This window comes from Lagenorhynchus albirostris, chromosome 1 (genome assembly GCF_949774975.1).
Source record: "Lagenorhynchus albirostris chromosome 1, mLagAlb1.1, whole genome shotgun sequence".
Classification (NCBI taxonomy): Eukaryota; Metazoa; Chordata; class Mammalia; order Artiodactyla; family Delphinidae; genus Lagenorhynchus; species Lagenorhynchus albirostris.
Window position 1 is genome coordinate 111,352,817 of NC_083095.1, and position 16,121 is coordinate 111,368,937.

The 16,121-nt window shown below is 46.4% G+C and overlaps 1 protein-coding gene across 1 annotated transcript in view; it reads right to left on the reverse strand.

The window, feature by feature from the left end:
• Positions 1-16,121, reverse strand: part of MYO5C (myosin VC) — a 106,467-nt gene that overhangs the window by 62,953 nt on the left and 27,393 nt on the right. The window contains exons 11-17 of the mRNA XM_060164382.1: positions 12,589-12,670; positions 10,210-10,350; positions 8,433-8,558; positions 4,078-4,161; positions 2,025-2,159; positions 1,416-1,513; positions 405-491 (exon numbers count right to left, since the gene is read on the reverse strand). Coding sequence (XP_060020365.1) covers positions 405-491; positions 1,416-1,513; positions 2,025-2,159; positions 4,078-4,161; positions 8,433-8,558; positions 10,210-10,350; positions 12,589-12,670 — 753 coding nt within the window. The remainder of the gene's footprint in view (positions 1-404; positions 492-1,415; positions 1,514-2,024; positions 2,160-4,077; positions 4,162-8,432; positions 8,559-10,209; positions 10,351-12,588; positions 12,671-16,121) is intronic.

Here is a 16,121-nt window from a genome sequence, read left to right on the forward strand (position 1 = left end):
CTGCCTGTGGACCCCAAGGGCATACCTGCCACTGTTCTGGGGACAATGACCCTGACCTTTGACCCACTGCCCACAAACCTCACCTGAGCACACCTGGATGGTTTTGCTCCCTGGATGCCTCCTGTTAACGTTCCGCTCCGACAGCTGTCTCCCCCTCCAGCTCCCTTTCTCAGGGGCACTGGGGAGGCAGCGGGCGACCCTCACTAGTGCGGAGATGAGGGTGGGGTGTGAGGGTGGGGACGGTGGCCTCTGTCTCACATGGTGCTCGTTCATCTGGCCTTCCCACAGCACAGCGGGACACCTTATGAACATATCTGATGAAAACGCGGCAGCCCCGCCCTTGGATCTCAGCACAGACCTGAAGTTGGGCACTTTTCCCCCCAAACAAGGAACTGACAACGTACCTAGAAGGGTAGCTCTGCGCACTAATGCGAATGGTTTCTAAAACGCCACAGGCTCGCAGCTGCTGAACAATTCTCTTGGAGTCAAACCTGAAAGAAGACGATCTGATCATGTGTTAAGCCATCGCAGTTGATAAACAGGCCCATGAACAGTGTAGCGGACCTGCCCCAACCGTGAGCTCCTGGGCAGCAGACCGGCCTGTGTAATCCCTGAGCCCAGCAGATACTTAATAAATACGTGTTGCACGTCAAACGAAGACAGCACCTCTGTGAAAGAGTTCAGAAAGCTTCACTGAGGACACGGGGAAAGGAGCAGCTGATTCTGACTGAGGGAGGCAACAGCGAGAAGCCTTGCAACCAGAGTGGAAGAAATGTCCAAGCTCACCCGTCCCAGCGCCTACTTGTTGCTGAGTTCCCTTTATAAGACACCCCACAGGTGGCCCTCTGACTTAGGCCTGACCCTCTGAGGACACACGGACACAGTCACCACCTCCAGACGGACCGCTCCCTTAGACACCTCTCAGCTTGAGTCAGCTAAGAGGCTCTCTATAACTTCCACCGTGGGTCTGGGCCTTTTCCCTGGGGCCCCAGACAACAACTCTAAGTAAGGCCTCATGGCATGTTTGAAGACAAAACTTCAGACCCCTCTACAGCATTTCTCCTGCAAACACATACAAATTCTTACCATCAGGGAAAATGTTCTGGCTTTCTCAGTTGCGTAAGCTTTAGCTGTAGAATAATTCTTTCAAATCTAACCCTTTTGCTTAATCCCGGAGATGAGACGGCTTAGCCAGAGGGGTTGTGCTAACATTATATGTAGAGGGCAGGCTTGTTTTGAATCATTTAAAAACCGAGAAGCATTATATGTAGAGGGCAGGCTTCTTTTGAATCATTTAAAAACCGAGAACATTTAAAAACCGAGAAACACGACAATCGCAAGCAAATTCTCCAACATCACGACAGCAACCGTTTCCTCGGTGTTTCTTCCCCACTCTGTTGCAGAAGAACACTTACTCAAAGGGCAATTGCTCATCATTTGGTTTGATGCATCGAACGTAGTGGGGCATGGTGGCATTGAGGGTCTCCATGAGCAAGTACAGAGAGCTGCGGAACTAGGAAACAAGGTCAGGTGACAAACATCGTGCTGAAATTTAATGCTTAGATCCGGGTTAAAAGGAAAAAAAAAAAGGTCCAACCTTACTGTAAAGCAATTATACTCCAATAAAGATGTTTTTTTTTAAAAAAAGGTCCAACCTTGATAAGTTACTCAAGAAGAGGAAAAGTTACCTTCATGCATAAACACCTGTTATGAAAGGTTTTAGTCGGTGACTGGGTTTATCAGCATACCCTGCTCTTGTGGACAGAGCAGTTCTCCATCCAATACTCCCAAACAGCAAAGGACTTTAGTGACTCGGGTTACTGTGCAAACATATGGTTTGCTCAGATGTGTGTAGCCTTAGAGGTCGAGGCACTATGATGATGAACTACTACTTTTCTTTGCATTTGCATTTATATTAACAGATTTGAAGAAACCCAGTGCCCGTGTCCAGGCCCGGAACGGGTCCCACCCATCCCTGGCTCCCTGCCCTCAGCCCCCTCGCCCTCAGAAAACTCTCTCGGTACCTTGCTCCCCACAGTGCTCCGGAAATGCTTGTTGTTTGGCTTGATGACTGGCTTTGCAGATTTAACTGTGATCGCTGAACCGAAAGGTGAAGAAGGAACCGGATTTTCTTGAAAAAAGTGGGCACAGAGATGAAACTGGGAAGAACAGAGAGGGTTTCAATGTCAAAAGTATTCACCCACAGTCCTTAGCTGGAACAATCAAGGAAATGGTCACAACAACCACGTCTAAACCAGTAGGGGGGTAAAGGAACAATCTTGGCCAAATCTCAGTTCCACAGGGGGGTCGTCCTCACTCGGGATGACTGACGGTTTCTTTCCCAGGAATGGGAGCAGAAGGGAAAGCATGTGAATGTCTGTATGTGGGTATCGCTCCAAGTGTCAGAACAGGAGAAGCATTTATTCTTCCTCCCTCTGCGCCTTGGCTCACGTTGCTTCTGCACTTGGAATCTCCTCCCTCCTAACCCCATGTTCTCATCCCTGCAGATCCAAACCCTACCCATTACTCAAGGTGCTATACTAATATTTTCTAGCCCCACCCCCTTCACAATAACTTCCCTGGTGTCCCAGCGCAAATTAATCCCAACTTCCTCTGAGTTACCTTAATCTTTGATCTGTACCTCTTTTAAGACACTATTTTCTACCTTGCATCACTTATTTCTTTCAATGTCTTATCTACCCTCTTGGAGAAGATCTCGTATTTTCTTCTTTTAAATCAGACATTGAGAATCTTCTCTGGGGGAGAATTCCTGCCTGATGCATCCTGTAGCCCCTGTGGAACAAGTGAATCTGAAATTCCCAGGCCTCTGACAGCTTGTGGGCTTAGTGCAGAGACCCACCTGTGCCTCACCACGATCTGTGTCCCTCTTCCAGACTGGATCCCAGGTAAACAATCGGTGAAATACGTCAACTAATTCTGTACACAGATACAGGCTATCTCTACACTGAATTCTCTGTCATAAATCAATTTTAATAACTGAAGTTGCCATGGCCTGTGATTTACTTATGACCATTAGTGGGAAGTGCTCAGGCTCATTTGGGAAATTGTCAAAATTCTTGAGCATCTGGTGCTCTGTGATGACCTAGATGGGTGGGATGGGTGGGATGGGTGGGGAGGGAGGTCCAAGAGGGAGGGGATATATGTATACTTACAGCTGATTCACTTCACTGTGCAGCAGAAACTAACACAACATTGTAAAGCAATTATACTACGATAAAATAAAATTTAGAAAAAGAGAAAAAAAAATACTTAAGCATCAGCAAAGGACTGGGGACCTTCTAAAAGAAGGAAAATAAATATGATAACCAAATCTTCGTAAAAAATGAAGGACTGTGTATGAAATATCCTTTTTCTCAAATTTTAAGAATTTGAATTCTTAAAATTCTTAAATGGAAAGAAATGTTTAAGGAGGAAAAGAAAAAGCCAGAAGTCACTCTTACGGTGACACTTCATCATACAGAACCGTGGATTCAAGGAGCTCACATATGCAGAGCAGCACTCCAAAGCAGCACTCTTGCTTTGGTTTTCCTTGAGCACTTACTTGGCACTACCTACCATTGCTTGCTTTCATGTGTAAGGTATGTTGCTCCCTCTGGGATGTGAGCTCCATGAGGGCAGGAACCCTGTCTGCCCTGTTCACTGCTGTATCCCCAGAATCTAGGACAGTGCTTGGCACATGATAAGTGCTTTATAAGTGAGTGAATGAACAAAATGTGAATTATGATTCTTTAAATGATTGTATTATCTGTCCTTCGTCTCTGTCATCTACATATTTGATTTCTGATTTTGCATATAGTGGAAATGTGCACGCTTTCAGAAGCTAGAAACATATTTTAGTGCCAATTCCGAAACAGTCATTTTTTGTATGCAGGAGCTACAATTCGCTGTTACAAGACAGTTAACACACACACACACACACACACACACACACACACACACACACACACACACACACACACACACACACACACACACCTTACTCTTTCCTGATACACATCTAGATCCACGTCAAGTACACAATGAATAACATTAACTACCTCTTAGGCCTTTACAAACCTTGCTGGCTCTCAGGATTTCAACCAGCATGTCATAGACGGTGTCTCTGTTCTTCTCAAGGAAACCTTCACATTTATACTCTACCTATGCAAAGAAAGGAATTAGTTCCAAAGAGGCAAATGCAGACAGCATCTAAGTACCACAGGTTTCTTTTCTTTTTAAAGAAAGATTAATGAAGGGGCTACAAAGGCAATGTTTTAAAAAGAGATTCAGTTTGTTTGTCAGAGCAACGCCATTACAGAAAGCTTAGGAAGCTGGGAATAAGTCATCTGATGCAAAGCGCCAGGCTCTCCCGCTGCCTGGACTTCTCACTGGCCACTGGTCACTCTACACTCACCCATTAGTTCCCACTGGCCCCAGGTGACTGTTTTTTCCCTGTAACATGTGCAGCTAATACAAGAAGACCTGGTTTAGGGCTCCCTTTGCCTTTGAAGCCACCAGGAGGAGGAGAAAAGCTCAGTGGTGTCCTTTGAGTCAAATAGAAATGTTTTCCTGAATCAGCATTAATGTGGTAGAAAGGAAAGAAAAATTGACCAGCTGATCACAAAACCTTCCAGGACCACAAACCCCTTAGAGTCAGGTTTAGAGTGGGTCAGTGTTTGTCCTGATTGAACTCGGCTTAGAAAAACCCTCTATGCAGCCCTTTCTGATTCATAAGGCTTCTCAAATCCCTCAAACAACATATCCAGGGTGGCTGCTTAAACATTCAAATCTCTGGTTAATCACAAAGCTACAGTCATCAAAACAGTATTGTACTGGCATAAAGACAGACACAGAAATCAACAGAGCAGAACAGAGAGCCCAGAAAAGAATCCACACTTTTATGGGCAATTAATCTACGACAAAGGAGGCAACATTATATAGTGGGGAAAAGACAGCCTCTTCAATAAGTGGTACCAGGAAAACTAGACAGCTACACGAAAAGAATCAAACTGGACTACTCCCACACCACGCACAAAAATAAATTTCAGGGACGTCCCTGGTGGCGCAGTGGTTAAGACTCCGTGCTCCCAACGCAGGGCGCCTGGGCTCGATCCCTGGTCAGGGAACTAGATCCCACATGCATGCTGCAACTAACAGTTCACATGCCACAACTAAGGAGCCAGCCTGCCACAACTAAGACCTGGCACAGCCAAATAAATAAATAAATAAATATTAAAGAGTTAAATGTGACCGCCTTTTAGTGCTTGGAGTTTTTCAGATAGGCTCCTGAAGAGATGCACATGAAATGAATGATGATATATCAAGTTATCTTTTCTAGTTGCTGTCCTTTATAATTTCACAGTTGTGATCCCAAGGGAAAAAAAAGGATCAGACTTCATGTAAAGCACATATGGGATTTACTTCAAGAGACCCTCTCTATAGTACATGGTGTCTGTACGTTTAATTCTTGTCACCTGGCACTTCCAAGAAGACCCTCTTAGGGCTTCCCTGGTGGCGCAGTGGTTGAGAGTCCGCCTGCCGATGCAGGGGACACGGGTTCGTGCCCCGGTCCGGGAAGATCCCACATGCCGCGGAGCGGCTGGGCCCGTGAGCCATGGCCGCTGGGCCTGCGCGTCCGGAGCCTGTGCTCCGCAACGGGAGAGGCCACAACAGTGAGAGGCCCGCGTACCACAAAAAAAAAGAAAACCCTCTTAAAATAACTAACAGTGTGGCGTTTTGCGTGTACTATGGATGGGTGAGAAGAAACCATACACACTGTAGGGTCAGCTTAGGTTCTCAGTTTCATTAGCCAAGGAAATAAAATTGTTTTGAGAGCGAGGCAGCTGTGCTTACATGCAGAAAATCAGCACACTTTGCCACGGTCCCCAGTGCCCCCAACAGAGGCACTCAGGTACCTGCCACCCTGTCCCTGCAAACAGTCTCCTGGGATTGGGAAGGCTCTATATTTGTTACACCTTTGCTCGTTTATACTGGTGGCTCACACACCAGCCTGGAAGAATTTATGCAACAGTCCATGTGCTGTACTCACAAGGGCGTGTTTCCAGACAGGATTAAAGAGTTAAATGTAAGACCTGAAATCATAAAACTTCTAAAAGAAAACACAGGCAGTACGCTCTTTGACATCAGTCTTAGTAATACTTTTTTGTAAATGTCTCCTCAGGCAAGGGAAACGAAAGCAAAAATAAACAAATGGGACTGCATCAAACTAAAAAGCTTTTGCACAGTGAAGGAAACTATCAACAAAATGAAAAGGCCACCTACTGAATGAGAAGTTATTTGCAAATGATATATCTAATAAGGGATTAATATCCAAAATATATTAAGAACTTCTACAACTCACCTCCAAAAAGAGAAACAATCCTATTAAAAAATGGACAGAGGATTTGAATAAACATTTTTCCAAAGAAGACAGATAGCCAACAGGCACATGAAAATATGCTCAACATCATTAATCATCAGGCAAATGCAAACCAAAACCACAATGAGATATCACCTCACATCTGTCCGAATGGATAAAGTCAACAAGACCACACATAACAAGTGCTGGTGAGGGTGTGGAGAAAAGGGGACCCTCCTGCACTATTGGTGGTAATGTAAATTGGTGCAGCTACTATGGAAAATAGTATAGAGTCCTCAAAAATAGAGCTAACATTTGATCCAGCAATTCCACTCCTGGGTATATAACTGAAGAAAACAAAAACACGAATTCAAAAAGATACATGCACCCCTAGGTCCTCTGCAGCACTATTTACAACAGCCAAATCTCTGGACTATATATTCTAAAATGTGATATATATTCTTCATAAATAAAAAAATAAAAATTTACAAACTGTGAACAAACAGGCTTTCAGGGGTGCTGGAATATGGAGGCAGAGAGGGTGTTCAGGGACCCCAGGGCAAGGACTCTGCTTTGTCCCCTGGGTAGGATAGTGTCCTTCCTGGTGCACAGTTCGGGTTATGAACCAGGAAGGCTGGCTGTCTGGAAACACGCCCTTGTGAGTACAGCACATGGACTGTTGTATAAGTTCTTCCAGGCTGGTGTGTGAGCCACCAGTATAAATGAGCAAAGGTGTAACAAATATAGAGCCTTCCCAATCCCAGGAGACTGTTTGCAGGGACAGGGTGGCAGGTACCTGAGTGCCTCTGTTGGGGGCACTGGGGACCGTGGCAAAGTGTGCTGATTTTCTGCATGTAAGCACAGCTGCCTCGCTCTCAAAACAATTTTATTTCCTTGGCTAATGAAACTGAGAACCTAAGCTGACCCTACAGTGTGTATGGTTTCTTCTCACCCATCCATAGTACACGCAAAACGCTGCACTGTTAGTTCTTTTAAGAGGGTTTTCTTGGAAGTGCCAGGTGACAAGAATTAAACGTACAGACACCATGTACTATAGAGAGGGTCTCTTGAAGTAAATCCCATATGTGCTTTACATGAAGTCTGATCCTTTTTTTCCCCTTGGGATCACAACTGTGAAATTATAAAGGACAGCAACTAGAAAATATAACGTGATATATCATCACTCATTTCATGTGCATCTCTTCAGAAGCCTATCTGAAAAACTCCAAGCACTAAAAGGCGATCACATTTAACTCTGCTCCTCTGGCCCACAAAGGTTATTATAGCTGTCTGTCTGGCTGTCCCTCCACTGCCCCCGTGGACACTCAGGCACAACCAGCAGACTGACCCACAGCAATAGCCTCTAGGACAGGCAAGCACAGGCTGTCCCCATGATCCCTAGGCGCTGGCCGAGCCACTGGAGTAACACCCAACCCGGCAATAACACAGAGGGCAGGAGTTTCCTTAAGGAAGGAAAGCAAGATGAGAAAGCATGTTTAGGGCAGGTGGTTGTGGTACATTTTCTTTTTTTTTCCTTCCATTTCCTAAGCTTTCTGTAATTTGCTTAAAAAAATTTCTTTTTTACTAAACATTTTTTTCATAAGAAATTGGAGACATATAAAGAAAATAAAGATCACTTAGAAAACCCATCATCTTGAGTCAGTCTCTGTTACCAATGTAAAAATATATTATGACAATAAGAAAGGAAAGGGTCAACAAAAAGATATTCCTTTCAATGTAGGAAACAACTATGCTGTCTTGATTATAGCAATATCACGGAGAAAATAAACTGATAAAAGATTAATGAACTCACAATAAGCCCCAAATCAGAAATGAGGTCCATTGGCAACACGTTTATCTTTAAAGCAGTACGACTGAAATGCATATATTTTGTGATAAAGACAAATTAAGAACTGTTACGTTCATACGCGCGCGCATACACGCAGGAATCCTTCATCAAAGCTACGTGCTAAGCGTGACGGTTCTGACCAGCAAAGTGCCTGGCCTGCTTGCTCCCCCCAGGAGACAGCTGTGGGCCAGGGGCAGACAGCACTGCTCCAAACTCTCACTGTACCTTATCAGCAAAGTGCTGGATGATAAAGGATGTGTTTGACATTCTGGGTTTTTCAAACAAAGAGTTCTTGTTGACAAAATTATTATACAGCTTTTGAAGCCAGTTTTCATCAGTCCCATGTGGTAACTGGAAGAGAAAAGCAAACCAAATAGCAAGTAAGAAAACAGAGGGGAGGAAAAGCGCTAATTCTAAAAAACCAAGATGAGCTGCACCTCAGAGTGAACTGCTCTACATGAGAGGCTCCTGTTTCAAATGTAACTCTAGGCATAAATCTGTCTTTGATCTTATTCTTTACAGTGATATTTAAATGGACACATCAATGTTCTTTTATTTTTATTTTATTTTTAATTTTTGATTTTTTGCGGTACGCGGGCCCCTCACTGTTGTGGCCTCTCCCATCGTGGAGCACAGGCTCCGGACGCGCAGGCTCAGCGGCCATGGCTCACGGGCCCAGCCGCTCCGCGGCATGCGGGATCCTCCCAAACCGGGGCAAGAACCCGTGTCCCCTGCATTGTCAGAAGGACTCTCAACCACTGCGCCACCAGGGAAGCCCATCAATGCTCTTTTAGAAGAACAAAATGTTATTGATGAAAAGGAAACGGTCACATAATGACGTAAGAATGAAGGATTTTATTTCTGCAAAATTGGCAGTATTTTAACATTTCTTCCTCCCAAAATTATGTGAACATGATTTTTATTCTTGGTTGAATGGGGGAAGATTGGAACCCAAATGTAGTCCTCCCCACCCCCTGCCTCAGGAAGAAAGCTGTTCTTTTGTCTTACTGCCTAGTTAATAACTACCTCCTTGAACTAAGATCTTACCTACTTAAACTAAGCGAGATGCAAAACTTGTTCTTGATACTGGTGATTGTGAAGCTATCAATGACATTCAGCCTGAACTCTGTGCATCTAATACCCCACATAGGGAATAACTCTGTCGAGTGGGTACAAATACTCCTAGAGGTTACCTTGGCCTCTGCACCCTGCCCCCAGTAGACCAGTCCAGAATGTTTGGCCCTGATGCCTGTCTTTTAATCTTACATCACTGAAGGGGCTAAAGCGTAGGTGGCACCAGAAAGGCTAATCTGTGAGAAGAACCATGGAACTGAGAATTCTAGGGAGAAAATACCAGTAAGTCTTCAACATTACAAGCATTTGGGGCTGGGGGTGGCAAAAATAAATCTTTGGAAAAGAAACAAGATGTGTGTTTAAACGTTAAAATATAACCTTTAAACCAAAAGAATGAATACTGTCCTAGGGATTATTTTTTCCTGTGGCCTGACAAAGGACACTGCTAGGCTGACTCACTGTGAAGTTGTTCCTCCCAGAGGGTAATAATAATAGGAAAATTTCTAGAGACTCTTTTGTCAATTGTATGATGTTGAGTTTTCAGCTGCACCTCCCAGTGGGTGACTCATGGAATCAGGAAGTAAGAGAAAACTCAGTTCCTATTAGTCATTAACAACTGGTGTATAGTCACTTGTTGTTTCCATGTCCACTCTATATATACACCTAGCAACAGCTTCAAAGGGCTCCTCCCTGCTGGACATGACCTAAGAGGTCATGCATGTTACCCAAGGGTGGGCTACACCTGCTGAGGGCAGGAGGCTCACCGGACCCTCTGGGGTTCCTGCTATGGACTGCTGTCTCAGTGTTAACATCCAACCAAATAGTAACACGTCAGGAATTTACATGTACATTAAAAAAAATCCATTTTGCAATATGCTCATCAATTACTACTCAGAAGTTGAAAACAACAGTTATTTTAAAAAGTTACCAAGCATTCTTCATCCAGTAACTCCAAAATACCCATTTTGGCTTCAATCAGGTCAATAACTGGTTGGTTGTCATAAAAATCTATCAGAGTCCAAGGAATATCTTCCTTCATATACTCTTCTTGTTCAAGTTTAAAGACATGCTGGAAACCCGGAAGTCAACATAGAAAGTAAAAGAGAACATTAGAGTGTGCTTCTGAAGAACAGGACATAAACGTTTGGAAAATGTAGATATATGACTGATTTGAATGTTTATGGAAGACCCTGAGATGCACGCCACCCTCCTTACCCACGATCAGTGCTGCTGAGGTCCTAACGTGGGTGTAGTTGTCATCTTCCAGCCCACTCGCAGGGGGTCCCCACATCCTGGGGTGTGAGGCCTGAGCCAGCCTGCCACCTGTAGCACTCAGGGTGGTCCTGGAGCCCCTTCCTGCTCAGCCACTGCTACTGTCCAACGCAGACCCAGCCTCTTTGGCCGGGTGGGAACCAGCCTGCCTGAGAATGTTGGCTCTGGGGCAGTATGAGAAGCTAACAACTTGGAGAGCTTTGTACAGTACTTGTTCGGGCCATGAGGGTACCAGGGAGGCCTCCCAGAGGGCTGGCTCAGGCGCATCCTGGCTGCAGGTGGCAGAAGGGGGAAGGGCTACGAGGAGAAAGGCGCCCACAGGAGAATCCCAGTGGGAATTGCACAGAAGCCCAATAGGTGGTTGAGAACTGAACGGCGCCCGTACAGGCCAGAGAGACAGCACAACAGTGATCGGGGTGGGGGGCAATGGATGGGGCTGCAAAGGACAGCAGAGGGGAGATCACATCAGCCCCCTGTGTACCCCCAGAGAATCTCAGACCTGTGGCCTTTTCCTAGGGGCAGTGAGGATCCACGGAGTTCACGATGAGATCTAAGTTCTGGAAAGATAACTTGGTTTGGGGGTGGGGATGGCTTTGAAGAGGGCAGGACTGGAGGCAGAAAGCCCCGTCAGGACTCAGCCCAGGGTTCTGTGGAGGCCAGACACTGTGCAAGGAAGGTGAGCAAGGGCAACGAGGCCGGGATGAACGTGAGGCTCAGGACACTGGGTCAGCAGTGGTGCTTTAATCGCAAGAGGGAGCGTAGAAGGCAAGGAGCCAGGAAGGGAAGGTGGCAGGTTCACTTTGTCACTGCTGAACTCCCAGAGGCCACCCAGATGCAGGGGTCCAGCAGCGGCCAGACTTACGGGACTGGAGCTAGGAGAGGGCTCACTAAGGCTTTCATGTTGATATTTTAAGGTTTTACCTCTTCCAGGAGGATCTGCACATTGATATAAGACTCAACCCCACACCCCCCCAAAATAAAGTGGGGCGGGGGAGAAGGAGGATGAAGTGGAAGAGGAGGAAAAGCAGAATAAAAAAAGAGAAAAATGGAATTGCAGCCTCTGACATGCTATTTTCAGGAAGTGTCTTGCACATGTTATTCTGAGGTTGAGGTGAACGTGTATGTCGGGGACCAAGACGGCACTGGCGTCCCGGGAGGGGCAGGATCTACAGACACAGTTCGACCTCAGGTGAGTTATGCTGCACACCCACTTGGAATAAATCTTAGTTTCAGTTATTAAATGCTAAACTTCCAGGGAATCCTTGAGAATGTTAACAGAATACAAATTCGCAACAGGGTGAAATCTTATGCTTATACATGACTTAATTCTGGAGCAAGGACTAGCAAAGCAAAAAAACATTTGCTGGGTATGATTCAATGTTAGGTCTTCTCCTTACGAGGATATTAGGCAGATACTACTGACCTGTTTTCAAAATAAGAAAAATGAGGCTCAGAGAACCCTAGGTCCCAGAGGTAGAGCTGAGACTCAAACCCAGTTCAGTTTGAGCAAAAGCCCATGCTCTCCATGATGTCACACTGTCTTCTCATGAGTTGTGTGGGAGAAGCTGAATTTCAAATGACAAGCAGGAGTTCTCCAGGTGAAGATGAAGGGATGGGGAAAGGACAGGGGCAGGTGGGTTGTGGCAGAGAGAGCAGCAGGTGCAGATGCTGAGGCTCACAAAGACTGGAGCCTTCAGGAAACTAAGTGGTTTGGTCTGGCTGCAGGGCGGGTGGCCTGTGTCCAAGAATGGCAGGTGATGAACTGAAACAGAAGTGGGCAAGTGGCTCCACAAAGATGAAATAGGATGGGAAGGTGCAGTTTCAAGATACGGCCACAAGATGGTGCAGTGACCCAGCATGTGAGTGATCCAGCAAGATTTGAGGAGGGAAAGAACCAGACTGAGCCTCTCTCGATGGTCTGTCTCTCTGTCTCTCTCTCACACACTCACACACACACTCACACACACACACACACACACACACACACACACACACGGCTGAGAGCTAGTTTCAAGAAGGCAGAAAAGTCACTTACCAGGTTAAACTGCTGTTGCAGCTTTTCATTAGCATAATTGATGCAAAACTGTTCAAAGCTGTTCGCATCAAAGGTTTCAAAACTGAAATACAGTTTAAACAAGGTAAGATATAACTTGAAGGATATATACATTCATTTATAGGTTAGCATTTTTTCACAGATTTTACAGTTTAAAAGTTTTCTATGTTTTCTGCAAGTTTTAAATATGCCTCAAAGCTTCTGGTTTAAATATCCTAGCATTCAGTTTATAAGTCACCTTTTTCCAGGCTGCCCCAGGAAGGCATCTTGTGTGTACAAAACACCTACCTGAGGCAGGCATTAAAACAGGCATGGTACAATATGGCATATCATTTAATCCACACCATAACACTGTCATCAGCACTATTATCCTCACTTTATAAGACTGAGAAGTTGAAAAATTTGTCCGAGGACAAACAGTGTCAGACTGAGCTGTGAGCTGACCTGACTGTAACACTTATGTTTCCAGTGAAAAAGCAATGCTGCTTCCTGTTGCCCCACTCTTTGCTGCACGCAGAGGCAGCACGGTTTTGCCTCCCAAGGGATGCTTTCACAGTCCTTGGAGGAAAAGGGCAAGGCCATCTAATACCCATAGCCCAGCAGACCCCTTTAGGTCCAAGGCAGACAGCCCCACCTCCTTTTTCAGACTTTCAGTGTCTGTCTCTGGAGCTGCAAACTCACAAGCTGAGAGGAGACCAGTAGACGACAGAATGGGGGGGCAGGCTGGAACCGTGCGGGGCCCATGATAACCCGGATTGCCCAACGGGCAGGTACTACTCAGCTCCAGCCAGCTGTGGCCATGGATTAATGCAGGTCAGGATGTGAGGTCACCTGATTCTCAAGAGAATCCAGAACCCCGATTTTATGTGAATCACCCCACTCTACGATGTGGGCTGAACAAAACTGGGGCACCCAATTCACCACCGGTCCAGATGAGCGCTCCTGCCAGAAGGAGGCTGAGTACTTTAGGTGTTAGCATTGATGCTCATCACCTCACTTAACCCAACACCGCCCTAAGTGAAGAGCTGCCCTGACCCCACTGTTACACCCGAGGGTCAGAAGAGATGGTGACCATTGCAATGTGGTGCCAGACATGCAATTCGACCCCAGCTCTTCGTGCCTCTAAAGCCTTAGTTCTTTTTTTTTTTTTTGCGGTACGCGGGCCTCTCACTGTTGTGGCCTCTCCCGTGGCGGAGCACAGGCTCCGGACGCGCAGGCTCCGCGGCATGTGGGATCTTCCCGGCCTGGGGCACGAACCTGTGTCCCCTGCATCGGCAGGCGGACTCTCAACCACTGCGCCACCAGGGAAGCCCCCTAAAGGCTTAGTTCTTAATCGCTCTAATCCCGAGAGGTTCCTGCCAGCTTCAGCCATGGGTCCCCTGGGAATCTCACTTGACTGAGCCCGTTTGGCTCAGTTTAGAATTCCTGGGGAGGTTAAGGGCCCGGACTGTCCTCTGGGCAGCTGCAGGGTGACTTGGAACAGGAGCAGAACCCACAGTCCTCACAGCTCCATTCCACACGCGCCCTGGGTGGTCCAGAGGCTCTGCCGGCCTGGACATTGCAGACAGGCCACGGCTGGGCCTGGAGGGGAGACAAAAGGGCCTCATCGTGCCCTGCAGCCCGCAGCTGGGGCCAAAGGCTGGACTTCCTAGGGCAGGGGCGGAATGTCAAACGTCAATGACTGTTTTCCTGTTCACATCTGAACAATCCCTATGGTTCTTAAAATATCTTCACGATTTCTTCCATTTGACCTTTGTAATAACCCTGCCAGAGAGGTCCCCACCGAACCTGAGGTTCAGAGAGGTTCTGTGACTTTCTGGGGGCCACACAACAGGTGTGGTGCCGTGCTCACTCCCTGAGGTCTGACTCCAAGCCCCAGGCCTTTCCAACTCTGGGTCTAGAGAACATAAATACCCGACTGGCTGGGGAACCACAAGCCTCCATGTTTTTCCAAGCTGAAATCTCAACGCTCATAGCTTTGGCTTTCATCGCCTTCACAGAGGGTAACTTTTCTTTTCAGGCTGTCTTATTTCCAGGTCACCCTGAGCTCAGTTCTCTCAACAGCTGCAGGTGTGCATGCACGGGGGCTCACCTAGACATAAGCATACTGGAGAAAGGTGTGAAAGGATTCGACCCAGACAGTAACACTCTTACTTAAAGAGGAGAGCTTATTTTTTTGGAGGGATGAAATGAATTCATGGGTGGCAGTGAGCATGTTACTTTTTAAATATCCAAGGAGGAATTTAATTTTAAAATAGAAATTTAAGATCTACTCTAACAAGTTCTTAAAAATTTACAATTACTCCTGTCAAAGATTTGCCCACTTAGCCAAAAATTCAACTTCCTTATGACAGTGGCCTATCAGCCTGCGGATCTGACGCCGCCCTGTCATTCTCCTGACTCACGGCTCCCTGTTCTCAGCTGCCCCCTCTCTTCTTCCTGCCCTGCTAACCTGCAGCACACCCATCTACTTATTCCCTGCCCAGAAATCATCCCAACCTCTAAGTATCTGCCTGCCCCCTCCACTAAAATTTAAGTCCCTAGAGGTCAGAAGCCATGTCTATTTTCTTTAACAATCACACCTGACATAGTTCCTGGCACATGCATATTTGTTCTTGAATGAAATAACATATTCTTAAAATAAAGGGCTACTGGGGCTTTCCTGGTGGCGCAGTGGTTGAGAGTCCACCTGCCAATGCAGGGGACATGGGTTCGAGCCCCGGTCCGGGAAGATCCCACACACCCCGGAGTGGCTGGGCCCTGAGCCATGGCCGCTGAGCCTGCGCGTCCGGAGCCTGTGCTCCGCAACGGGAGAGACCACGACAGTGAGAGGCCCGCGTACCGCAAATAAATAAATAAATAAAGGGCTATTTATTTTAAAGACATTTTAAAAACACAGAAAAGAATAGAAAAAATATAACAGTCACATTTCCACCACAATGAGAGAGACTATTGTTAAGCAGGGCTATTCCCGTTTAGAAGTCTGCTTAAATGATTATTGGCTGCTCAAATCCTTTTTTTTTTGAATGGACAAGGTAAATAATTTACTAGACTACCCCAGCAATGTATCACTAATTTATAACTGTTGACAGATACTATTAATTGGGAGTCATATGTACAGTATTAACTTAGAATCTAAGTTAAACAAGGAACTCCCCTGAGGCACAGCCTCACATTAAAGAGCTGTGGGAAAAGCGATTTCTCTCTCTATGCGTAAAAGTTCAGCGGCCCCTTCTGCCTGCCCTCCCAGCAGGCCAGCCGGCTCTCCCCTCCAAATGGGAAGGGGAGGGACAGCTGCTTTTCTCGGGGTGTGGGGGGATACTCCCCAATCTCGGTGGAATACTCCGTGATGCCTTCCCTGGGACCATCTGCCCCTCCTCCCCTGAGAATCCAGGGTGGGTCCTGGGAGAGGGAAGGGGTTGGGTGCTGAAGGCCAGTTGCTAACAAACAAAAGCCCGGGTGCTAACTCCCCTCACGCTGGCCAGGCCTCACTCACTCTTCCTGGCTGTTCTACA